The following is a 26,363-nucleotide window of genomic DNA, read 5'->3' as shown; positions in this document are numbered from 1 at the left end:
TGTTTTTTGTTTTTTGAGACAGAATCTCGCTCTGTCGCCCAGGCTGGTGTGCAGTGGCACAATCTTGGCTCACCACAACCTCTGCCTGGGTTCTAGTGATTCTCCTGCCTCAGTCTCCCAAGTAGCTGGGATTACAGGTGCATGCCACCACATCTGGCTTATTTTTGTATTTTTAGTAGAGATGGGGTTTCACCATGTTGGCCAGGCTGATCTCAAACTCCTGACCTCAAGTGATCTGCCTGCTTCGGCCTCCCAAAGTGCTGGGATTACAAGTAGCCACTGCGCCTAGCCATAAATTGTTAACATAATAAATTTTAAAAACCATATAGCATGTGATTAGTCTGTTAAGCTAAATACTGCATAACAAAATACCACAGACTGGATGACTTAAATAACAGATTTATTTCTATGTTCTGGAGGCTGGAAGCCTAAGATCAAGGTGTCAGCAGGTTTGGTTTCTCCTGAGGCCTCTCTCCTTGGCTTGCAGACAGTCGCCTTCTCACTGTGTCCTCGTGCAGACTTTCCTCTGTGTGCGTGCATCCCTGGTGTCTCTCTCTCTCTCTCTTCTTATTCTTCTGATTTTTTGATGGAACCAGTTACATTGCATTAGGGCTCCACTCTTATGACCTCATTTAACCTTAATTACCTCCTTCGAGGTCCTAACTCCAAATATTTTCCACATTGGCAGGTTTGGCATATGAAGGGACACAATTGAGTCCATGACAGTAGGTTATTAGGTGATGAGTATTTGGAGGGAAAAATGAAAGTTAGGTCAGGGTAAGAGAGGTTGGAAGGACTGTGAAGGTGGGGATTGCAGTTTTGAACAGGATGATTAGAGTAGACCTCACTGAGCAGGTGGTATTTGAGCTGATTGGAAGGTCAAGTATTTTCAAGTTTTGTTACAACACAGAGACCGGAAGTGGAGGTGGTGCAGTGGAGGCAGGTGAGAGACACAGCGGGGGAAGCCCATGGACCTAGGTTCTGGTCCCAGCTCTGCATCTTTCTGGTAGTGAAACTTCCAGATAGTACTTTGGGCTTTTGGGGTTCGGTTTCCAAATATGCTGGTCTGTGTGAACTTGTGATTCTAGAATGCATATTCTTAGAGGGATATGAGCTGGAAAACAGACTTTGTGCTTGAGTATTGGCTTGGAGTAGGTGGTAGGCAAGGGGTGATAGATGTTTGCTTTGGGGATTTATTTTTATCTTTTTGTTTGTTAAGATGGGATGGGCTTAAGGCTCATTCTAATAAGTGTTTCTAATTAGGACCAGATCCTCTTTCTCAAAAGATGGACACACTCAATGTAATGAATCCTAAGTTCCTACCTCATGGACTCTTAAAGGGGGCGAGATGCCTGTGAAAGTGAAAAGTGGTAGGAAGAGGGTGCTTGTCTCTTCCTTTTTGATCTTTCCTTGGTAGTATGTAGCCCAGTGGGGAAGGCCTGGTACAGTGTGGCTGAGCCACAGAATCCATCCCATAATATGCCAGTTAGCTCTGTCCTGACCACACACTCCACAGCAACCAACTATGCTAAAAATGGAAAAAGGACATTAGTGGAAAAACTGGTGAAATCTGAATAAAATGTAGAGTTTAGCTCACAGTAATGTGAATTTCTTAGTTCTGACAAATGTACCATGGTTACGTAAGATGCTAACATTAGGGAATTCTGGGTGAAGGATATATGGGAACTCTTGGAACCATCTTTGCAACTTCTGTAAATCTAAAATTATTCCAAAATAAAAACTGTTCTTTAAAGAAAAAAAAAGGTCATTTTGGACTCAGTGATGACTTGGGCTACAGACATGGATTTATTCACCATAATCAGAAGAACAGTGCTAAGTACATGCCCCACTGTTTATGGATTAGTAGTGTCGTCGTATAATAAGGCAAGAGTGGTCTATCTCTAGTCTGAGCTTTTCTGTTTGGCAAATTCTCCATCCTCACCTTACCAACACACCCCAGGTTTTTGCTCTGGGTATTGCCTCTGACTCATGTTAGTATTCAATATCTTATGGCAGAATAATTGCCTGAAAGCATTATTTCATAATAGGATTAGGTGGGGAGAGTGCTAATAAGTCAGGGAGGCAGTGGCATACACAGGAAAGAAGACATCTAGGGAAACCAAAGAGAAAATGCCCAGAGACTTTGTAGAGGTAGCACTTCTTAAAATATTATAGGTTCAAAAGATTCAGAAGCCCACACTTCTCAGAGTCGTAGGCCCATGGAGTGTATTGTGCGGCTTTGCCCAGGGCCCAGCCTGTTCTGATGAGGTCGTGATCCCTCCGGTTGTTAGCGCAGTGTGATTGTGCATTCCATACTTCGTGAAGTAGCAGGGCAGCTAAGGAGGGGAGTGGCCTTTTATGTATATATAATCCCTTTTTTTCTTTTGACAGCTGCAAATCAGAAGGAGCCCATGAATCTTAATTTTAAAGTGAAAGAGGAGCCTAAGGAAGGGGAGTCCTTAAGCACGACTTTGCCTCGGTCCAGCTATGTGTTCAGCCCGGAATCTGAAGTGTCAGCCCCAGGCGTCTCTGAGGACGCACTAAAGCCCCAGGAAGGGAAGGGAAATGTGCTAAGGCGGGATGTGTCAGTCAAAGCAGCCTCTGAACTTCTCATGAAACTCTCAGGTACTTGATTTATTCGAAAATATTCACATTCTGATAGTTTCACTTGCAGGCCAACTGGACTACTTCCTGCATGGGTTATAATTAACCTAATGGCAGCAATATCGCATTATTGCTGTGAACTCAAGGAATGATCAGATTACTTGGCTTAAATTCCTGTGTTGTGTGTGAGTTTGTTTGTGTATATTAGCTGTGTACCTATCTTATTAAATACAACCTTTTCCTGACTATCACTGCAAATTGTTGGAAACTACTGCTGCATTCTAAGGTGATAGAGGCCATAATTTTAAGTGGGTTCTAATGATGTTCAAAGCTCTTCTGCTAATTGATCAAAATACCTATTCTTCCCTAATAGAGGACCTGGCATTTTGTGTGTATTTATACTATACTCTTTAAGCACCATTACAAATATTTTTCTTAACTTCATAAGCATTTGAGATGGCACTTGAAGTAATTACCAATAGAGTGGCAATAAGAGATTTTATGGATAGAGAATTTTATAATGGAATATTACAATAATCTGTTCTTAAGATTAATGAATCATTCTTTACTAGTATCTGAATGTAATCTCAGCCTATTAAATATAGGAAAAATGGCTTATAATTTGAAATTCATATAGTTTGGATTTTTTTCCACATCATCTCCTATCTGCCCTGTCCTCTCTGAAACAGGTGAAAACATGGTATCTTTTCAATTCAAAGGTAGGACTTTCAGAACATGGAAAAAAAGGGTTATATCAATAATTATACTTGTCAAGTCATATCCCATCCTTAGTTCATTACCTCTTAAGCGTAATTTTTAGAAACTATATTTAAAATGCTAATATGAATCAAAAGCTGTTTTTAGTTTGGAACTTGCTGTGCTTGGAGGATGAAAGCAAGAAGTGCATTAGAGAGACTCCTTTAAGACCTGTAATTTCATCAGCAGTTCTTACTGTGTTTCTGGTTGACTAGTGGGTTGGAAAGTAAGAAATTAACAGTGATTTACTTAGTCATTATATCAGAACGGTTGAAATTCCTGTACTTACCAGTTGGTGGGGTTAAGAATTCTTTCCTTTGATGGTAATTCAAAGCACATTGGAAGTTCAAGGTAACATGATTTGTTATAAATAAAGCATAAGGCAATCATTACATACTTATCATAGCTCCATCTTCCTAAACTTTGCAGAGATAGTATAGTACCTCCTATGCAGATGAGAGGTCTAGTAAGATTGTATTATTTACTATTATAAAAGCTGAACATTTTTATAAAGGGTGTTCAAGTGAACACATTTTTTGTATATTTGAACTCTCCTTCCTATGTTAAATGATGTAGAGTAACACATTTGTTGTTTTCTGATAAATTCAAAGAGGTCACATAGCTCTGATTCTTCCTCCATAGCATACACTTTCACATTCCAGTGACTTGAAGTCTTATCCAACAGTGACCCCTGTCTCCCTCGTTATGGTCAGATTCCAGTATATAATATTTCTAGTTCAGAGTTTGCTGTGCAGCAAGTGTTGTAAGCAAAAGAGACTTTGGTATCACCAAAAGATAATATGCAAAAAATGAGATTTCAGGAGTGATGTTCTTTAAGGAAAAATATTTTATCTTAATCCTTTTGCATGATGAGATTTGAGATACACGTATGGAATTATTTTATAGATAATAATGATATCTCCCAAACAGAATATGTCTATCAGCCATGAACATTGAAAGATATTTGTGGACAGCAGTGGTCCTTCTAAATGTGTATGTTGCCTTTGGTTGAGCACATGTGCTATGTGGTTCAGCAATAGTTGAATGGATGACATGGTCCTGTTTCCAAAGGGCATCTGCCCCTGCTTCGTGATGTGGAAATGAAAACTTGTTTGAAGACTGACAACAATTTTTTTTTGCCGTGAAAAAAAAAAATCCTCAAATCCTCAGCATTCTGTGTGCAAACGACTTAGGTCAAAGAGATATGCATCACAGTCCTGATCTTTAGATGCTGTGGTCTAGTCAGAAGTAATCCAGGGCAGTGGAATCCATCTATGTGATTTGCACTTGGAACTTAGTACTGCCATACTCTAATGGCCATGGTCAGGTAAACTGGAAAGAAGTTTTTTAGTCATAACAATAGGCATGTGACTTGAAAGCAAATATCTTTTCATTCCCAAGCCACAAGTTAAAGAGGACTCACCCTTAATTAGGTTTAAAGTGGATATTAGAGTTTCTAATCACTGATAGAGCAGTGCTCTTGCAAGAATGAAGTTGTTAGGAAAAAACTTTGTATATTCTTTCCTCAAATTGTAATTTTAACAATTTCACAGTTCATTTCCTGAAAGACATCCAAGTAAAGGACTTGTGTCTTCAGATACCCTTTTCCATGATCATTTCTGTTGCTCTGTAGACAAGAGTAATTCATTTCCCAAAATGTCTGTGTAGTTGGTCAGGGCTGCACCACCAGTTTGCCTCGGCTGATACCCCCAAAGCTTTGTGGTAGCTGTTCTTGTGAACAGGAGTTCCTATTGCTTCCTGCCTTGCTTGTTTTCATTTGTAGTCTTCTGATATGCTGGGGAAAATCCTTTTGGTCAGGAAGAGTTGGGTGAGGATAATTAGTCATGCAAGGATGATGCATGGGGCACACTTTTCCTTGTTTCAGTTTTGACCCAAGGAGTAGTTAAGATGTGGAATAAAAGGAGTTTTCATCCCTGTTATTTATTCCCTTGAGGTTAGAAGTGGTGACCTATAGTTTAGACCCTTTCAGTCTTCTCATTGAATTACTAAGAAGAAACTAGTCCACAATTTTGGCTGCTTCATTTTCAGTTTTAAATTAATTTATGTTAACTCCTTAAGGATGGAGACTTGGCACCTGCCCCAGTCACATATCATGTGGAGCTTTTCTATGTGGAAAAACCTCTGTAGATATATTGTTTTCCAAATTGACATTTGTGTTTTACGGGAAAAACGCAGATGAGCTAGAGTAGGCTCAATTTTTCATTAAGTGTGCGTTTGGGAAAATCTGAGCTTTCTTCCTTCCTGTGGTTCAAGTTCTATTTCCAGTTGTTAATTGGGAAGTTGAGTGCCTGACAGCTGGGCCAAGTAAATTGATTGCCATAAAGAAAGCAACACACTCTGAGGAAAGCACTGGAAGTCTGCGACTACTTGTTGTTATGTGACACAAGGCAGCCAAAATAATCAGACTTTTTGCTAAGCATATGGTTGCCAAAGATAATTCCCAGAAGTCTTCATTCAAGGAGGCCGAATTCTCAGTGTTCAACATAGAGGATGTATAACATTAGATAGTGTAGAATATTTAAAGTACCTTTAAACTCTGGTTTTGCAATATCTGGTCACCTTGAAAACTTATGGGATAGCTGTGTTATCACAGATATGATGTAATGCTGAGAGTGACACAAAATTTTGTCTGCTTTGTCTCTGCTTTGCTTTAAGAGAAGTAGCTAGATGCAAAATGATGAAGATAAATGCCCTCTTCTTTCTTTGGGGAGTTACATGTTTCCATGGGAATGCATATATAAAATGTATCATGCATGGTTGGGTGAGCCTAGAAGTAGTAGATAAGAATGCCATTTAAAAATATGAATTCCACACACAAAAAGTACATAGTTGGAAAGCTGGAGTTATACAGAGAAACATTAATGAAAAATTAAATATTTGCATTTCTCTAGTGTGGTAAATAAAACTTTATATTAGAACTTAATTTGAAACAAGTTTATTGGTTTTAAAAATTTCTGTGCTCACCCAGAGGATTTATATTCATTTGTGGTTTATATTCATTTATTCCTGCCTAGTCCTGGAGAGCCATATAAATTATAATTGCCTCTTGTATAGGAATCCAAGCAGACCCTACATTTGAAATAACATAGTGATGTGTGGTTTAGGGTGTCACGTAAATGAGATGGAGCTTCAGCTAGGAGATATTTAGAAACAGGTAAACTTGAGTAGAATGACATTTTAAGGTGAATTTAATCTCTAAGGTGAACTGAAGTGGAGAAGAAAATAAGTCACTTTATTAACAGTTGTAATTAGGGCCCCTTTGGTTATAGATAACAGAAACCCTCTTCAGATAGTTTTGGCAGGATAGAAGAATTTAGTAGAAGATACGGGTTTTGGATTGGCTTATTGATCCCAAGGGCAGGGATGCAGTGGGGCATCGGTTTTCCACTGCAGCCAGAGTCTGGAGGCCCATATGGAACCCAGGAACCACCCCCTTCCCCACCTCATTTCTGCTTCTCTCTGGACCGACAGATGGACTTCTTCTGTTACCCAGGCCACATGATGGAAAGGGGGAATTGCCAGCAGCTTCTGAGTTTATGCTTTGCTCAAAAGAATAGCCAGACAGAAATGTCTTTATCCCAATCCTAAATCCCAACCAAGTGCCTTGGCTTCAACTGGGACCCGACAGTGGAAACTTCTCTATTTAGAGATGAGGGCATGTTGAGCAGATGTGGCTGCTGCCGTTAGCCATGTGGGATTGCTGGGAGGGAGGGCAGGAGGGTGAGGTGCGAACAGGAAGATAGAACAATACATACGAACCACAAAAGGTCCAGGAATAATTATGGTGGTTGCTGTCATTTCAATATTGAGTGGAAATGTGTTGGGTGCTGTTTATCTTTCCTTCCTAAAAGGGTCTGAGAGAAAAACATCTCTAATTTGCTAAGGCAGTGCTTCTCAAAGTGTGGTCCCTAGACCAGCAGAATCATCATTAAATTTGTGGGGATAAGGAAGTGTTAGACATGCGAATTCTTGAGCCCTATCCTGGACCTAGTTGAAACTCTGGGGTGGGAGTCCCGCTGTCTGTTTTCACAAGCCCCCCTAGCGATTCTGATAGCTAAGGTTTGAGAAGCACTGTGCTGAGGAAATGGTTAATTGGAAAAATAAGTTTCATCCATCTGAGAAGAATGCTTTAGGTTGAAGCTGACAGAGAACAAAGCTCTATTAAATGTACATTTTACTTTTTAAAAAGAACCATCTCTCTTCCGTGAAGATTCTTTTTAATTTATTATGAAATAATGGTATCTGGGAACCTTTTTTTAGAAGGGCACATGTACCTAATAAATCAAGATAGTGTTGGCTGTGAGCCTCAGATAATACTACTTTTTTCAATGTTCTTTGCTGTTAAATTTCATGATTATTCCTGAGCAATGCTGGCATTCTTTTAGGAGAAAAACCTTTCTCTACCTCCCCTCTACATAATCTAAGACCATGTTGGAGGAGACTCTTCTAAAGAATTATTTGAGATTAATTTGAGATTTCAGCTTAATAATTTCTCAGAGCAAAAACTTATTTGCTTATTTGGTATTTTCCCTTGGAAAATTATGGTCTAGCAAGCTTTCTAAGCAGTGTGACTTCAGTAATCTATAAGGATGGAAAATACATGTTGTATTTTTATGTTACTGCCTTCTCACATTTGCCTCCTGCAGACTTGGAAGTTATCTAGTTAGGTGGTAGAGACGATGTGAGGCCTGTTTATACTTAGTTCCTTATGATTCTACCTGCTTGCATAAAAGGCTAAATGTAGAGCTCACTTATAAAGTGAACAGGTAGATCTAATGAGTCTAATCAGTCCAAAAATCAAAAAATTCATGTTTTCATTTCAACTTTTTTTGAGCCCCTGAAGAAATTTATTGAATCCAGTATTCTGCTTTTCTAGAATTTATATGTTTTATTTTATTATTTTTTTAGGGACAGGGTCTTGCTTAGTCACCCAGGCTAGAGTGCAATGGTGTGATCATAGCTCACTGTAACCTTGAACCCCTAGGCTTAAGTGATCTTCCCACCTCAGGCTCCAAAGTAACTAGAACTGCAGATGTGCATCATCACACTCAGCTAGCTTTTTTATTTTTATTTTTATTTTTATTTTTATTCTTTTTTTGTAGAGACAAGGTCTTGCTATGTTGCCCAGGCTGATCTTGAACTCCTAGCCTCAAGCAGTCCTCCCAACTTGGCCTCCCAAAGTACTGGGATTACAGGTGTGAACTACTATGCCTGGCCAGAATTTATATATTTTATGTTTTAGAGGGGATTTATAGACTTATTTTAATGTACCATCTCATTTTAAAAACTATCGTGTGTGTGTGTGTGTGTGTGTGTGTGTGTGTGTGTGTGTGTGTGTGTATGTGAGACAGAATTTCACCCTGTTGCCCAGGCTGGAATGCAGTGGATTCCTGGGTTCAAGCAATTCTCATGCCTCAACCTCCTGAGCAGCTGAGATTACAGGTGCCTGTCACTGCGCCCGGCTGATTTTTTGTATTTTAGTAGAGATGGTGTTTCACCATGTTGGCTAGGCTGGTCTCGAACTTCTGAGCTCAGGCAATCTGCCCGTCTCAGCCTCCCAAAGTGCTAGGATTACAGGCATGAGCCACCGAGCCTGGCCCATCTTTATTAAAATATAATTCATATACCGTAAAACTTACCCATTCTAAGTATACAATTCAGTGATTTTTAGTATATCCACAGAGTTGTGCAACCATCACTACATCGAATTCCAGAAAATTTTCATTGCCCCCAAAAATGTCGAGTCCATGAGCAGGTGCTCTCTCCCCACCCAGGCAACCACGAATCTAGTGTTTCAATAGGTTTGCCCACTCTGGACATTTCTTATGAATGAAATCATACAATATGCAGTCTTTTGCATCTGGCTTCTCTCACTTAGCATAATGTTTTCAAGGTTTATCTATGTTGTAACATAAATCAGTACTTCATTTTTATGGCTTTATTCATTTTCAATTTTTATGATATTCTATTGTATGGATATACCACATTTTCTTGCTGTATTCATCCATTTATGGAGACATTTGGATTGTTTGCCATCTTCTGCTACTATGAGCATTCATATGCAAGTGTTTGTATGGGCTTAGGTTTTTAATTCTCTTGGGTATATACCTAGGAATGGAATTGCCGAGTCAAATGCTAACTCTGTGTTTAACATTTTAAGGAACTGACAAGTGGTTTTCCGAAGTAGTTGCACCATTTCACATCCCCACTAGCAGTGGATGAGGGTCTCAGTTTCTCCACATCCTTGCAAAACTTGGTTTTGTCTGTCTTTTTTTATTATAACCATCTTAAGAGTGTAAACTAGTGTTTCATTATAGTTTAGATTTGCATTTCCCTGATGACTAATGATGTTGAGCATATTTTCATGTGCTTATTGGTCATCTGTATATCTTCTTTGAAGAAATGTCTATTCAAGTTATTTTCTTACTTTTTAAATTGGGTTATTTATTTTATTCTTGAGTGTTAAAAGTTCCTGATGTATTTGGGACATAAGTCTCTTCTCAGATATATGATTTGCAAATATTTTCTCTCAGTTCTGCCAGTTGTCCTTCATTTTCTTAATGATATTATTTGCAGCCTGAACTTTTTAAATTTTGATCTCGTCCAGATTATCTCTGTTTTTCTTTTGTTGCTTGTGAGCATTATCACATTTTCCATAAATCCAAAAATTAAGTAAAAATTGCAGACTTGTTTAATATTAAAAGGAAAGTCTGTCTTATGGTCACATAGTGCTATTTAATTTTCAGAGATATAAAGCCTGTGAAACCAAATTTATTGAATAATACCTCAGTGGAGTGGACCCTTCTGACTCCTATATTTGCTGTAGCATTCTTTATATGTCTAATGGCAAAGAATATTTATATGTCAACTTTTTAAATGACTTATAGTGAATGTGACCAGCAGTGGGCCCACAACTAATGGCTGGATCACTTTCCTCATTGCCATATGTACCGTGAGCAATATATATGTATTACTTGGGGTTATATATATATAACCATGGCTGGGGAACAATGAAATATAAATAAGAATTAGACTTTTTTTTAGCCCTTGAAAACTCAGTGAGAATTGTAGATATTGGGAGTACCAAGTCTGTATTTTATACAAGCAGGGAATAGATCACTTTAATAAGGTAAAAATTTGACATGTTTCTATACCCAGAGAAACCTTCTCTTGAAGGTCTAGATCTTGTTAAGCTCAGAGGCTAAACAGCAGTATTGTTAACCTGACCATTTAAGCAGGACAGACTCAGAAGTAGCTGGATGCAGCCAGCCCTGGAACTTGGTTCTTTCTCAGCTACAAAGAGGAACTTATTCCAACAGGCTCTCTGGCCATACTTGATGTTACACTTGCTCTGGCCAGTAAGCACCCTTCTGTTTATTTTGTAATTCCACATGCCCTTTACAAATCCTCGAACCCATAAACCTGAATGGCTCCTGTTGCTTTCCCCCTGCCCCATATGGGAGCTGTTCCAGCTCACGCCCTCAAGGCCAGGGCCTCTGCACCTCCCTTTTTAGCCCTCAAGCTTCAGGCTACCCTTTTTGCTTTTTTGACCCAGCTTTCTCCAAGGCCTGGGATGCACAAGGCCAGGCTCAAAAGGGCTCTTGTTTTATTATCATCTCCCTGTCGCATAGCTGCATATGTTAATATAGCCACGAAAATTTGTATTGGCTTGTGTTCCCAGAAACCAGGCAAGAACTCTGACAGGAATTTCATGTGCTCCACCTTCATCATAGATTCCTTTTCTGTTGGGCTGCTTCAGGACTAGGGCAGGGAGGGGTCTGGACACAGCAGGGAGTGGGGAGGGCTGCAGAGTGGTGGGTCTGGGGTGGGGGCGTGCCGGAGGGGCTCCAGATCTTCCTTTACAAATATGGAGCAAAAGAATTAAGAATGACGCCTAGGCCTTCCTCTTGGATTCCTGCATCACTTTCTGTTTCTGGTATAAATGACTACAGATGTTACCTAATGGGTAACACATACTGGGGCACAAACGAGAGGCTGCTAGTAAATACGTTTTGATGATGATGACTCGGAGAAGAAGCTTTATTTTCCGAGGGATCCAGTTGCAGTGTGGTTGGAAATATTTGAGTAACCAGTCAACCTGCTCAATTTTTCACTCATAGGACAAGTTTCCCTGATGGATAGAAGGTATGTACCTTGCACCATTCTAGGTTTTTGAGGCTCCTCCCAGCAGCCCTTTTGGCTATATGTTAATACAGTTATAGTCTTGTGAGGGAGAGCTTAATCGTTATTTTCCTTAACAAGATATCAAAAGCATTCTCATTCCACAGTGGTTTTTCTTCTCATCACCATATTAACCTTTCACCTTTAACTTATTCATGTCAAAGAAGGGGAATATTTGCATGCATAATTAAACCCCATGGATATGGTGCCCATCTGGGTACATGCTGGTCTCATAGACCTACCCCTAGAGAAGGGAATCCTCATTGCTATGTAGCTTGTCTGCTGCCAAGTGGCCAGGTCACCCACTGGGCAGGGGCTCTACTGCCTGGTGCGGCAGGGGCTACTCAGCACGTCTGTGCACTGCACTGGAAGATGCATATAGTCTGGGAGTGATGGGACCGTTTCCATTGGGCAGGGGAGTGTCAATATTAGCCCAGGAATGGAAACTTTCACAAAGAGAATTTTGTTTCTCTTATGGCTTTTAGGATTCTTACAGAAAGACAAATGAGTTAAAAGTGTCCCCCCTCCCCCCCCCCATCAAGCTGTAAGGACCTGTGGTATTCTTTCTGAAAGGATCTTTGTCTTCCCTTCTAATAATTCTTCTCTTTACTCCACCCATGTTTGTATTTTTCCCATTTTAAGCCATCCTGAGTTTATGCTGTGGGTTGATTTACTTCCTTTTTTCTAACTATGGGATAGCAGCTGGATTCAAGCATATTTCCTGGTTTCCTGTGGCTTGCCATATGCTTGTGTCACTTATCTCCACAGCTGGAGAGAGGAGGGGAGGTTATAGAATTTATGCATGACCCATCACATTTTATCTTAGGTACAAAAGCAGATGACGAGGGTCACTGTTTAAAGAATAAATTATGAACTTGTTTCTTTACTTCCTACTATTACCATCCTTTTCCCCATAAACCTACCCTTGCCCTAAACATATGTACACACTTCCCCTGTTTTTGCTACCAGAAATTCTTCCTGCTATTTTTGAGGTAGAGGGCATTTATGGGGACAACCTTACAGAGCTTCCTGTGGTCCACACGCATGTTTCCAAAGGTACATTAATAGCCCCTCCACTCAAGAGGGAAAGAGGCCCTCAACAGAACCAAGGATTAATGAGAACAAGAGGTGAAATTGCACTGATTTGTGGACCTGATTATGTGAGCGGGATCTCTTGCCTCTGCACATTCAAATATTGGTAAGAACCTTCACTTGGAAATCAGCCATGTTTATTTAGCCGACATATTGGGTAATATGTAAGTAATACTTTCTTTAGAACTTTTTTTCCGAAGAGCTGTGAAGAAGAAAGAAGAAAGCTGGTGACGAGGAAGATAGTTTCATCAGGACAGAATTACACATTTAATCAGTACAAATTATTTCAATTGCTTCTGCTAGACCCCACTACATTTTGCACCCTGTTTATCTTATACTGTTTAAAATATTTTCTTCTAAAACGTTGTTCATACTAGAAAGCTCTTCCTGCTTGACATTCAGCTCTCCCGGAGACACCCAGGGTGGGGTATCAATCCTCTGTGTAACTGTGAGTGTTCAATGACTAGGGCCTTGCTATTCAGTGTAAGGGTTACCGCCTCTTCTCCCTGCCATCTGGTTGGTGGTTTCTGGCTCTTCAGCACCTGTGTTAGAGAAGACACGGGAATGAGAGAGAGGAAGGGAAATTAGAATGAGTCGCTTACACTACTTGTAAGTAGCTTTGATTTAAAAAGCATTTGGAAAAGAAGGTTGAAACACAGCCAAAATACATCAAGGGAATGTCCATGCACTCTGTATCTCCAGAAACTATGGGGAAGTGAGAGCCCGGAGGGAACATTATCCACCAGCAGGAGGTCCCACCCCACAGTCCAACGACTCCCACAGGCATGGAACTAGGGACGGTACCCTATCAAAAACAGGAACTCACTTATTATTGGCTGTTGCAAAGATTTCTTGGGAGTTTAAATGAACCCGTATTTCTCATCCTATTGTTCCATTTCTTCTTTGTGACCTCCTTCCTTTTTGTTTTATTTCACTTATTCATTCATTAAGCAGATCTTTATTGAGCTACTACCATTTTCCAAGCCCTGTTTGGGCACTAAGGATACAGAAGTGAATAAGGCCCTCACCTGCATGGAGCCTACATTCCCTTCCCACCCCATCTATTGCTACCATATCTTACTCCTGGTATTGCCTGGGTTCTGGTCTCTGTTATTATCTGATGCTCCACTCTCTGCATGTTGATCAGCCCTTCCCTGCCTGCTGGGAACATTGACCAACAGGAGTGAAGTAGTCACGGCTTCTCAGCAGAGATATCCTTGCGACAGATTCATTATTATTTACATTAGCAGTATTTGTAGATTAATATTACTAGTATCTATGAGTGTTATATACTACTGCATATTAGTAATATGTAGCACCACATAAGAAAAGCATGTTAAACTTGTCAGCATATGCTGAAGACCTTTGACCCTCTGGAAGTGGAAAATACTTGAAAACTGACAAACTCTTAGTTATTAAAATAAAACTTCTTTTGCTCCTTTCCCTCCTTGGACATTAAGGAATCCCTCTGTCCTCCAACCCTTTGCGCATATAGCAATGGCCAACCCATCAGTTGACAGAGATGGCCTTTGCTTTTTGGTAATTTTTTATGGTAGCAAGGATTCTACTGAATCTTTCAGGAATTGTTTATTTTTTCATCATTTTTCTTTTTTTCTTCTTTTTTTTTTTTAGAGACAGGGTCTCTGTCGCCCAGGCTGGAGTGTAGTGGCACGATTACAACTCACTACAGCCACAAATCCTGGCCTCAAGCTATCCTCCCACCTCAGCCTCCTAAGTAGCTGGGAGTACAGGCATGTGCCACCATGCCCAGCTAATTTTTTTATTTTTATCTTTTGTAGAGACTGGATCTCGTTATGTTACCCAGGCTGTTCTTGAACTCCTAGCCTCAAGCAGTCCTCTCACTTTGCCCTCCCAAAGCACTGGGATTACAGGTGTGAGCCACTGTGCCTGGCCAGAATTTCTGTATTTTAGATTTTTATGTTTTAGAGGGGATTTCTAGACTGATTTTAATGTACCGTCTCATTTTGAAAAACATCTTTATTAAAAGTGATTCTCCTGCCTCAGCTTCCCAAACTGCTGGGATTATAGGCACGTACCATTGCCAGGAATCCTGTTTAGAACCCACACAAACACACACATACACACACACTCTCACACATGCACACACACCAGCACTCTGGTTCATGGAAGGATATATAAAGGCCTATTAATCACAACAGATAAGGATGGACAGGGCTTAGATTTATTAAATGGCAAAGGATAATAATGTTAAATAGCTTTAAGGTTAGATCAGATACTTTAATTGACCCTTTCCATTTTTTTCTTTTTTCTGACTTTTTAATATGAGACAAGAAAAGTATATTCTGGACATTAGATGAAAAATAGGTTAATTTTTTAAAAATGAGATCATTTGGAATGTTACCAGATGGCATATATACAGTTCAAATGCACCTCTTTAGCTAATTTCTAGTGAAATCATTAAATGAAAAGAAAACAAGATGATTGGGAGAGATTTTACATTTAACACCAGGACACTCAAAGTTCAACAGATAATGACAGAGCCACCCCACATCATCTGCTGGGCTGCCAAAGCTAATCTCTCTGAGCTCCCAGCAACTGGAGGATTTTAATTTTGATTTTGATTTGGACAAAAGTGAAATTGAGTGCAGAATTTGTTATGTTTGAGGGACATATTCTGATATCTGGTCACTAGAATCAAGTTGAAAACTCATACTGCAGGTGTGGGCGTACTGTTGTGGCCAGTCTGAAAACATTTGCAGATATCCAACTGAGTTAGCTCAGTCGAGGACCTGTTGCATTGATAACTGGTATAGAGGACACAAGACTAATTTAAAAATCTACATCAGAGTAAAGCAACAAGTGCTTTGATCTTGTAGAAAATGATATGTTTCATGTACCCCAGAAAGAAATTCCAAGTCTCACTAACTCTTTTTTACCTGTAAAGTTTGAGCTCAGCATTTTTAAGACATGTTTGTTCTTTGCTAATTCAAAACAGTTAGCAAAATAGAATACCTGGTGCTTCTTGGGTGTTTTTCTAAAACTGACTCTAAGTTGATCCCCTGCTCGCTTCTGTCTACTTAATTATGAATTCTAATTTGCATAGCTAATTCTAAAGACATTTGTTAATTTTCCTTCCTAAATTTGCAGATATTATACTGCTGTAGAGGGAAAACGTTGGTTACTTTTTGATTTTGATGATCAAATTCAAGAAATCAATTCTAATAAAATACCTTTGAAATTGTTTTAGGAATAAAAAGTGTGTGTGTGTGTGTGTGTGTGCGCGCGTGCGCGTGAGAGAGAAAGAAGGAGGAGGCATATAGAAAATCCTAGTTCTATCATTTAAAACAAAATTCTTCTGATCTTTAGGGTACTATAAAGATTGGTGTCACCACCAGAAAAAAGTATTTCATTCAATTAATGAATGAATTAATTAAAGATTTAATTGGACACAGATTTTGTATCATCTTCATCATAGACACTGGCTTGGTCTCATGTTTTGCTCAGTTTTCCCTGCACTATTCTGAGTGAAATGTGGGGTGTGTGTGTACGTGTACTTGAGGTCATCATATGGGTTTTCTGTTGAAAGCTACCATTCTTGAAGTTTCTTATATATTGAGGAGAACTAAAGGAAAATGTGCCCACTACTGTTTTCTTTTATGGAGAAAGAGTCCCCTCTTTTTCCCCAGGAACAGATGGCCAGTGTGTCCAGGAGGGAGAGCAGGCATGGGAGCAGGGCTTGCATCGCCTCTCTCTGGGGTGTGGCAGCACCCATGGGCAAGCCCCAGTATTGGGAGTTCACTCCTCAGAGCAGGAATGAGGAGCTTTTCCCCATCAAGGGCCACAATGTAGAGAAAAATGAATTTTAATATATAACTTCCCATGGAGAAGAAGCATATAATAAGCCCATCCTTTATAGAACATAAAACTTGTCTCAGCCCGGGGCACGGTGGCTCATGCCTGTAATCCCAGCACTTTGGGTGACCGAGGAGGGCAGATCACCTAAGGTCAGGAGTTCGAGACCAGCCTGACCAACGTGGAGAAACCTTGTCTCTACTAAAAATACAAAAAATTAGCCATGCATGGTGGCGCATACCTGTAATCCCAGCTACTCGGGAGCCTGAGGCAGGAGAATCGCTTGAACCCGGGAGGTGCAGGTTGCAGTGAGCCGAGGTCTCACCGTTGCACTCAAGCCTGGGCAACAAGAGAGAAATTCTGTCTCAAAAAAAAAAAAAAAAAAAAACTTGTCTTAATTGACTTGTGATTCTGTTCTGTGATACAGAGGGAGACACAGTGTAGGGTAAAAAAGCCAAAAGAGAGAATAATATTAAGCATCTGAGCAATGGGTTCTTAATTTTCATAACAAGGATGGAGATACAAGGTATCTCCATTGCACTGGGTACCTAGCTCCAGTCACAGGGTGAGGGGATGACTTCAGGACCTGAGGCTGCTTCACTTCCACGTTGCTTCTCTCTAAGAAGAAGAAGCTAAACACGTAATTTCAGACTTCTGTGGAATAAGCATTTCCTTTTCTGCCTCCATCCTTGGCCTCCACTCCAGTAGATCTGGGGCGTAACCATTCTCTGAGCAACCAAGAAAACTCAGCCCAACTCTTCATTCCATTGTGATTTTGGAAGGGCAAAAATAGAAGGCAAAGGGAGCAGGCATCTTGCCTTTATGAGATGTCAGCGGGTGCCAGGCCCAAGGTAAAGATGTTAACATAGGGTCTCATTTCTGGGTCCTGATCATTTGTTTCACTTTATGGGTCCTTTTGGTCTGCATTCTTGTTCACAAGGTTTTAAGTAATGATCAATCCCAAGACCTGCAGGAATCAAATTTCATATGTGGAAGGTGTTTGCCCAACCAAGACCTTTGTATCTTTGAGGCTTATAAGTTGGAGATGAAAGATTTTTTATTTATCCCACTGAAAAGCCTGTCACTCTAGAAAGTGAATGGTGCCAGCATGGCATAGTTGACAGTGCTTTTAAAGGCTCTTTTAAGCTTTTTATTCTATAATACTAGATCCAAATCATGATAGCATGATGAGAATGAGAGGGAATAGCCAATTGATATTGTTTCTATCAGTGCCATTTCCAGTGTTCCATCCTTTCATACTTCGTTGTAATCTGTAGCATGTATGAGTGTTTGCGGCAGACTGAGGGCCCAGGGAGGGAGGATAACATTACACACCACCGTGTGCCACACTTCAGGTGATGCATGGGGCGATCATAGCATTAAACTTGCTCAACACGCCATGCCCTGTGCTGTCTTGGGGATGAAAGATGAACGAGAACTAAGCACTCCCGTGAGAACTCAGTCCAGAGGGGAAATGAATCCGTACAAAATAATTGCTGTGTAAGACATCACAATATCTGCAAGGTACAAACACTCTAGATACAGAAAAGATGAGGGAGAGAGTGCCACTCAAGGAAGATACAGGAAGGCTGCACACAGAAGGGACATCTGAACAGGGTTTTGAAGTTTGAATAGGCTTTATCAGCATATTTGGGAAGGAAAGAGCACATAACAAAAGATAAGGCAAGGGGCAGCATGCTCTGTTCAAGCAACTGGAATATTTCAGTATTGCAGGAGCACAGAGTCACACGGTGGAGTGTTCAGAGATGAGGTAGGGAGGGTGGGGCTAAGGCTTTCTGTGGGACAGAGAAGGAATCGTTGTGCAGGTGCAGGAACCCAAGGGCAAGAAGGCAGAGAGCAGGAAGCTCACGTGGCACCTGGAGAGCCTCCTACTTCTCTCCCAGCTTCCACGCCACCACACCAGGTGGGACTATTCCCTCTCTATCTCTTTTCCTTGCTCTTTTCTTCTTCCTCCTCTTAAGGGTAGGTAATAACAGTTCCACCCTATCCACTGCCCTCTGCTCGCTCTCTTTTGCAGACCTCACTCTGTCCCATGAATTCAGATGACTTCCCATCTCCATGTCACAAATGTCCTTCCCTTCCCGCCTATAAGCCATCACAACCTCCACTTCCTGTGGGAAACTTGTATACTTAGGCAACACAGAACTTCTCCTAAATTTCTCCTCAGCCCAACTTTTCTAGTTTCCTTGCTTCTATTAATATTATCTTCCAAACCTTAGAGGCTTACAATTCATAGAATTTTGTTTTTATCTCACCTGCCTCTCATCCAGTTCCTGTATACGTTTCATCCATAACTTCTCTCACATTTGTTTCTTCATTTTTTTTAAATTGAGGCATTTTTTTAAATTGCTCTGTTGCCCAGGCTGGAGTGTAATGGTACAATCAGGGCTCACTGCAGCCTCGACCTCCCAGGCTCAGATAATCCTCCCACCTCATCCTCCCAAATAGCTGGGACTACAGGCATGTGCCACCACATCCAGCTAATTTTGTACTTTTTTATGAGACAGGGTTTTGCCATGTTGCCCATGGCTGGTCTTCAAACTCCTGGGTTCATGCAATCCATACACCTCAGCCTCCCAAAGTACTGGCATTACAGACCCAGCCTGTCTTTTCATTCTTAATTCAGACTACAGTCAGACACCAAGTCCTTCCCATTCAACCTCTGAAATATCTTGTAGTTTTTTTGGTTTTTGTGGGGTTTGTTTGTTTGTTTGTTTTGAGACAGAGTCTCCCTCTATTGCCCAGGCTGGAGTGCAGTAGCACAATCATAGCTCCTTGCAGCCTTGAACTCCTTAGTTCGATAGATCCTCTCACCTCAGCCTCCTGAGTGGCTGAGACTATAGGCACACCACCACACCAGCAGCAACAATATATAGACAACTTGGGATAAAATGACTATTTGTCCTATTATTTTGGGAAGAGATTCTAAAAGGATTCACATTGTGTGTGTACAGGAAAGAGTAAAATCCTGGATGTGTAGACATGTCCCTGAGTATGGGAGACAAAGCTAAGAGTGAGTAGAAATGATTAATTCAACCATTGTTATGTTAGAACACCCCAGGCAAAAAGAAGAGAGCTGGCCTGGGGACCAAGTGAGGTATGTAACAGAAACCAGTGTTGCCAGGTCAGCCTGTCCAGGAACCTGGCTGAGATGGCGATTGATACTAGGCCTAGGCTAGAAATGAAAGGAGCTTTTTCTTTCTTCTTTGTCTTGTGTGGTGATTGAACTTTTTTTGGAGCGAAAACTACAATGCGGCAAAAACTTTAGAGCCATGGTTTTCAACCAGGGTGGTTTTGCCCTTCCCTCCCCCAAGAAAATTTGGCAACATCTACAGTCATGTTTGGTTGTTAAAACTAGAGGATGGACCCCAGTATGGTGGCCTGTGCAGGTAGCCCCAGCTTCTCAGGAGGCTGAGGCAGGAGGGTTGCTTGAGGCCAGGAATTCGAGACTGCAGTGTGCTGTGACCACACCTGTGAATAGCCACTGCACTCCAGTCTGGGCAACATAGTGAGACCTCCATCTCTTAAAAACAAAAAACAAAAAACAAAAAAAAAAAGCTGGAGGATAATGCTACTGGTGTCTAGTGGGTAGAGAGACCAAGGATGTTGGTAAACATCCTACAATGTGCAATATAGTCCCCCATAACAAAGATTATCCAGCCCCAGATGTTAGTAGTACCAAGGTTGAGAAATCCTGCTTGAAAAGAAATGCCAAGAAAACACTTGGCAATAATGCTATTGCATGGAAAAGAAGGGACTAAGATATTTACTGTATTATATGTCCATTGTTTCACTTGCCCATTGAGATGTTAGTTTGAAAACCCCTCTCCCTGAGTCTGGAATCTGTCAAGTGAATTAAGAAGGTCAAAGGCTTTTTATCAGTGATCAGTGTTTTGTGCATTCTTGAAAGGGCAAGGGTTGTCATAAGAAAGAGCAGAAAGCACTTCATGTAAATCATACTTGATGTGATCCCAGGAAGCTTTTAAAAACTAATTTCTTTAAATTTGGTGGTGCAAATAGCCAGGTGATTTTTGATTCCATGGTCAAAGCTAGGGAAATGAAGCAGGGTGGTGTGAGGTGTGAGGAGAAGATAAATAAGAGAGCTTCTTTCTGGCTTTGCTTTTTATAGTGTCAAGATTTTTTAAATGAAGTGAATCCCTTTGTATTTGTCCTAGTATTCTTTTGTGTTTGTCCCCAGGCCTTAGAATGACTTCCCAGTGCAAGATTCAGAAGCATCATTATGTACCTATGACACTGACCCCACTGTTTATTTTCCAAATATTAGGTACTTTGGGGAAGCATGATGAGGGAAGCTGTGTTGTGACTGCCCCTGAGGGTGGCTGATCTGGCTGGAGGTCAGGATGGCTGTGAGGTCACCAGATCCCTAAGGGGCTTGAGGGAGGAAGATCAGTTCTCCAGGAAGAATCAGATGGACTGGAAGTAAAGGCAGAGAAGCTAAGCGTGTATCTTGCACAGCTTTCTTCTTCTTCTGTTTTTTTCTTTTTAAAATTTTTTTTATCATGACTGACTGAATCAGTGAACTTGATTTTTATGAGCTGCTTCGCAGACATGCAGAGAAAAAACAGCTTGGCAGCAATAGGGAAAGCGGGGAGGGATCTAAAGTAAATACCACACTTGCCTGCAGTTTAGTTGTTGACAAAAAACAAACAGTTTTCCCTGAGAAGCATGTGTAATATGTCAGGAAGAAAAAAGAGCAATTAACACTCTTCTTACATAAGATCTTGATAGCACTGTATTAATTTTAATCATTTAGGTTAAAATGCTCTTCTTTTTTTTTTAACTACCAGACAATAGACTATATACATGTATTTGATGTTCACCCATGTCATGCTTTCCAAGGAAAGCATAGTTTTTTGGACCTCCCAGCTTCTAACAATGAGATTTCCCTGATGACATCTCCTAGCTGTCCCACAGATCAGCACGGCCTTTACACTGTTTCTTACTGTTTGTTCTGTGTACCTATGTATCTATCTGCCTGCCTATCTATCTATCTATCTATCTATCTATCTATCTATCTATCTAAAGTTTCCAAGGTCTGCTGTAACAAGTTACCACAAAGTTGCGGAAGCATGAAGCAGCAGATATTTATTCTGTCATGGTTCTGAAGGCTAGAAATCAAAATGTTGGTCTGGCCGCGCTCCTTCCAGAGGCTCTAGGGGAAGGTCCTGGCTTGCCTCTTGCAGCTTCCGGTGGCTGCAGGGACTCCTTGGTTTGTGGCTGCATCACTCCAGTCTGTGCCTGTTTTCACATGGCCTTTTCCACTGTTTCTATGTCTTGCCCTCTTCTGTGTCTTATTAGAACACTTGTCATTGGATTTGGGACCCACCTAGATAATCCAGGATGTTTTCTTCTTGAGATTGTTGACTTAATCACATCTGCAAGGACCTTTTTTTTCCCAAATAAGGTCACATTCGCATTCACAAGTTCCCATGGTTAGGATGTAGATGTTTCTTTTGGGGGACCGCAATTCAACCCACTGCTCTATCTTTCTGTCTATCATCTATCTGTTCAACTATCAAAATCCTCTTCGATTTTTGTTTTCCAGAGTGCTGAGTACACACTAGTTACCAGTTATTATTATTAATTTGAAAGTGTGGCCTTATTTTAAAGCAACCCAAGTTATTTTCTGGGCTAATTGTCCCACCTTGTTTCAAAGATGTTTTCTCATTAACTCTAAGCAATACACGGACGTAGACACTCCACCCTTACAAAACAAGTATGTGTTTCAGACTAAAGACCCAACATCTAATAGCCACACCTAAATGACAAACAGTAAATTGTACCATTACTATAACTTGTAAGATTGCTGTTTTTCTGAGTGTTGCTCCTTGGGCTGCAGTTAACTTCCTACATGGTCTTCCATACACCTCCAGCAAGGTGCAGATGTCTCCGTTGAATTGACCCTATTTATCCTTGATTAATGTATGTGCCCCGGAAGAAAGAAAAGCAATTGGTCAGAGCTTTAAAAATAGAGGGAGAGGCTGGGCACAGTGGCTCATGCCTGTAATCTCAGCACTTTGGGAGGCCGAGGCGGGCACATCACCTTAGATCAGGAGTTCAAGACCAGCCTGGTCAACGTGGCGAAACCCCATCTCTACTAAAAATACAAAAATTAGCCGGATATTATGACAAGTGCCTGTAGTCCCAGCTACTCGGGAGGCCGAGGCAGGAGAATGTCTTAAACCTGGGAGGTGGAGATTGCAGTGAGCCCATGTCACACCATTGCACTCTAGCCTGGGCAACAAGAGTGAAACTACTTCTCAGAAAAAAAATAATAATAATAATAATAATAGAGGGAGAAAACCATAATGTTAAGATGCTTGCTCTTATTTGATTCACTGAATTGAATAAGTTATAAAGCAAGAACAGACATTTACCATGTCCTCTCTCAGTTCTGGAAACAGTGTGGCAGAGAGGAAGAGGCACATGTGGGTGGTGAGAGACCTTGGTCAAGAAACCTAGGCTCCAGCTTGCAGGCCAAGGCCTGGCCCTGCTGCCATCTGTGTGACCTCGAACAAGCCCCTGAGTCTCCGGGCTAAAAAAAACTAAAGTCTCCTATCTTTTCAAGTATCAGATGATTGAGCCAATAGTTTTCAAACTATGGTCCAGTGTGCCGCGCACACTCACTTTTCTCTTCCCTGACACAATCTTCATGGTTTTCTCTGTGATTAGAAACTGGGTTTAGCTTGGAATTAAGAAATGGTGGTGTTTTTGTTTCTCTTCATTCACCTGCTTGCAGCGGAAAGCTACAAAGAAACACAGATGGTGAAGATTAAAGAGGAACCAATGGAGGTTGACATCCAGGACTCCCATGTCTCAATATCACCCAGCCGGAATGTTGGCTACAGCACTTTAATCGGGCGAGAGAAAACCGAACCCTTACAGAAGATGCCAGAGGGCAGAGTACCCCCAGAGAGAAACCTCTTCAGTCAGGATATCTCTGTGAAGATGGCTTCCGAGCTCCTCTTTCAACTGTCAGGTATGTTTCTGCACCGGAAAATGTCAATAATTGGAAATCATTGAAGGAAAACCCTTCTAACACAGTTTTTTTTTAAAAAACAACCTGAATTGTAGGATTTTTTAGACAGAAATCAATTTTGTTGCTTTAACACGCATACTGCCACCCAAACCAACACTTAATAAAGTCTTGCCAAGTAGAATTCCTGCCAACCTTTCCTTAATAAATAGTTAAGAATCACCTGAAATTAAAACTCTATTCAATTATGTGCAAATGATTCCTGTTGACTGGGCTAAACACCTCACCTCTAATTTTGCTTAGGCAGTTGATCTGATTAACAACCTTTTTTTTTTTAATGTGCAAAAGATAAATTTCAATTTATTCCAACAGTGACTGAATTACTATGACTTCCAAATTAGTGTGGTCTGAATTAATGAGGTTTTATTGTATCTTGCCAAAACAAAAACAAAACAAAGAAGGGAAAAGCAAAAGATGAAAATATGAGGACTATTTCCAGCTGTAGCCTTAGCAGAACAGTTTCTGTAAACCAACTTTTTGTACTCACGTACTTAGAATTGAAAAGTACGGTAATTACCAGCTCAGTGAAGTATCTGGATGAAATAGTTAAGGATCCCAGTACCTAAGTTGTTCCTTTTGTCATCTCTTTCAAGCGACACACCACTTGTCCCTAACAAATTTAATATGCTTCTATTTTTTTGCGCAAGATTGAGGTTGATGGTGTATACATATATAAGATTCAGGTAGAAATACATACAAATACCTTGTCCAAAGTCAGGCACTGGCCTACAGTATGAAAGTTTATGCATCAATAAAGTCTGTTACTAATGTCCAACAAACTCTGTTTTGTTATGGGTAACACATTTAGAGCATCCATTAAATTCTCTCTTAAGGAAGATACCAGGAAAGAGAAAAAAAGCTAAAATCCATCTGTCACCCTAACAGTTCACCTTCTCATTGACCTGTCAACACAGCCCATAGTTGTGTAATTATCAGATGGTGCTGAAAACAGTGGCCTCCAGGTCCTCAAATGGGGGGTTGTTTGTGCAGATCTCTGTAGTAGCTGAAATCACTAATTCTGTAAACTTTATAGAACACACAGATCTTTGCAAGCTCCAAAACAGGCTAGTTTTATTTATTTATTTTGAAGGATGAAGCTTATCTAAAAACAATATAACTTTAATAATGATTGAGGAGTTAAAGTTTGCAAAAGCGTGACCTGTGTGGTTCTTTTCAGAAAGTCTGTCTCTAAACCGTATGCTGTCGCAGTCTCCTATCAGCTAAAAACTTTGTGTCTGAGAGTTCTCACCCTGGTTCTGTCACTGCCTGGGTGACCTCAGACAAGTCATTTAGACCCGATTTCCTGCTCTCTGAAAGAATACTGGCTGTGAATCCAAATTCACACTCGTTGTCATTGTTGAGTGGACAGAAAGGAATTGTCCGTGCACACATGCATGCAGTGGCTTCAGACTAGCAGTACAAAGTGTGAGACAGGTGTTGCAAATCTTTGTTTAAATTTTTCCAAAACTCCACAAGATTAAGAGTTTTTTACTTGCCCTGCTGTTTAGATCTGAAACTCTTATAGCGTTGGCCAGGTTTTTTCTAGATATTAAAAGAAGCCATTGGCAGCTGTGACCATCAGTGTAGGGTCGTCACATTTGAACTGCATTGGAAAGGCCAGAGTTCAACTTTTGTGTTCTTGAAAGCTCATTAAATAATTTCTGGCAGCTGATAGATGTAGACCTCAAGCCACAGTAAGGGAGTATCTACCTCTTCTTGTCTAAATGATATTTTTTTGTCCCTTGTGACATTTATCAGAATAACACTGAATGACTGCAGCACCAAGAGGTCTTAGGCTGTTTTTTTATCCCCTCTCACAAAGGGGCCTCACAGTACAGAATGCTTAAAGGTTGTCATCAAAGTCAGAGGCGGAACAGTTGCAACAACTGCAGTTTTCATGCTGAATCAGAGGAAAGCAGAAATTTTCAGCTGGGGAAAGATACAGTGGAAATAACTGTCTCTGCCCGTAACTCTATGTGTGTGTGCGTGTGTATGCGTATGTATGTACTTACTAAGGCCTCATTCAAATCACACCACATACTTGATATTTGTTACTGTTTCCCTTTGGTTTTTCTTTTCTTCTTTTTTTTCTTTTTTCGAGACAGAGTCTCACTCTGTTGCCCAGGCTGAAGTGCAGTGGTGCAGTCTTGGCTCACTGCAACCTCCACCTCCTAGGTTCAAGCAATTCTCCTGCCTCAGCCTCCCAAGTAGCTGGGAGTACAGGCACATGCCATCGTGCCAGGCTAATTTTTGTATTTTTAGTAGAGACAGAGTTTCACCACGTGGGCCAGGCTTGTCTTGAACTCCTGACCTCAAGTGATCCACCTGCTTCAGCCTCCCAAGGTGCTGGGATTACAGGCGTGTGCCACAGCACCTGGCCTGATTGGTTGTTTTTGTTTTGTTTTGTTTTTTGAGATGGAGTCTTGCTCTTTTGCCCAGGCTGGAGTGCAGTGCTGCCATCTCGGCTCACTGCAAGCTCTGCTTCCTGAGTTCACTCCATTCTCCTGCCTCAGCCTCCCGAGTAGCTGGGACTACAGGTGCCTGCCACTATGCCCGTCCAATTTTTTTGTATTTTTAGTAGAGACGGAGTTTCACTGTGTTAGCCAGGATGCTCTCGATCTCCTGACCTCGTGATCCACCCACCTCGGTCTCCCAAGGTGCTGGGATTACAGGCGTGAGCCACTGCGCCCTACCTGATTGGTTTTTAATAAAATATTTTTATGGATACTATCAACATGCTTTTAATGATTGCCTTTTCCAGTAAGATGAGGAGGATCTGGATGTTTAAAAAAGAAAT

General features: G+C 40.8%; 1 protein-coding gene across 8 annotated transcripts in view; it reads left to right on the top strand.

Annotated features, from left to right (window-relative positions):
• ZNF827 (zinc finger protein 827) overlaps positions 1–26,363 on the top strand; it is a 174,463-nt gene that overhangs the window by 65,883 nt on the left and 82,217 nt on the right. For all 8 annotated transcript variants that reach the window (XM_037992635.2, XM_037992650.2, XM_037992646.2 and 5 more), the window contains exons 5-6: positions 2,392–2,625; positions 23,270–23,509. In XM_037992635.2, the coding sequence (XP_037848563.2) occupies positions 2,392–2,625; positions 23,270–23,509 (474 nt within the window). The remainder of the gene's footprint in view (positions 1–2,391; positions 2,626–23,269; positions 23,510–26,363) is intronic.

The sequence above is a fragment of the Chlorocebus sabaeus genome, chromosome 7, assembly GCF_047675955.1.
Source record: "Chlorocebus sabaeus isolate Y175 chromosome 7, mChlSab1.0.hap1, whole genome shotgun sequence".
Classification (NCBI taxonomy): domain Eukaryota; kingdom Metazoa; phylum Chordata; class Mammalia; order Primates; family Cercopithecidae; genus Chlorocebus; species Chlorocebus sabaeus.
The sequence above is the reverse complement of the archived record's forward strand: the minus strand, read 5'-3'. Positions and strand labels throughout refer to the sequence as shown.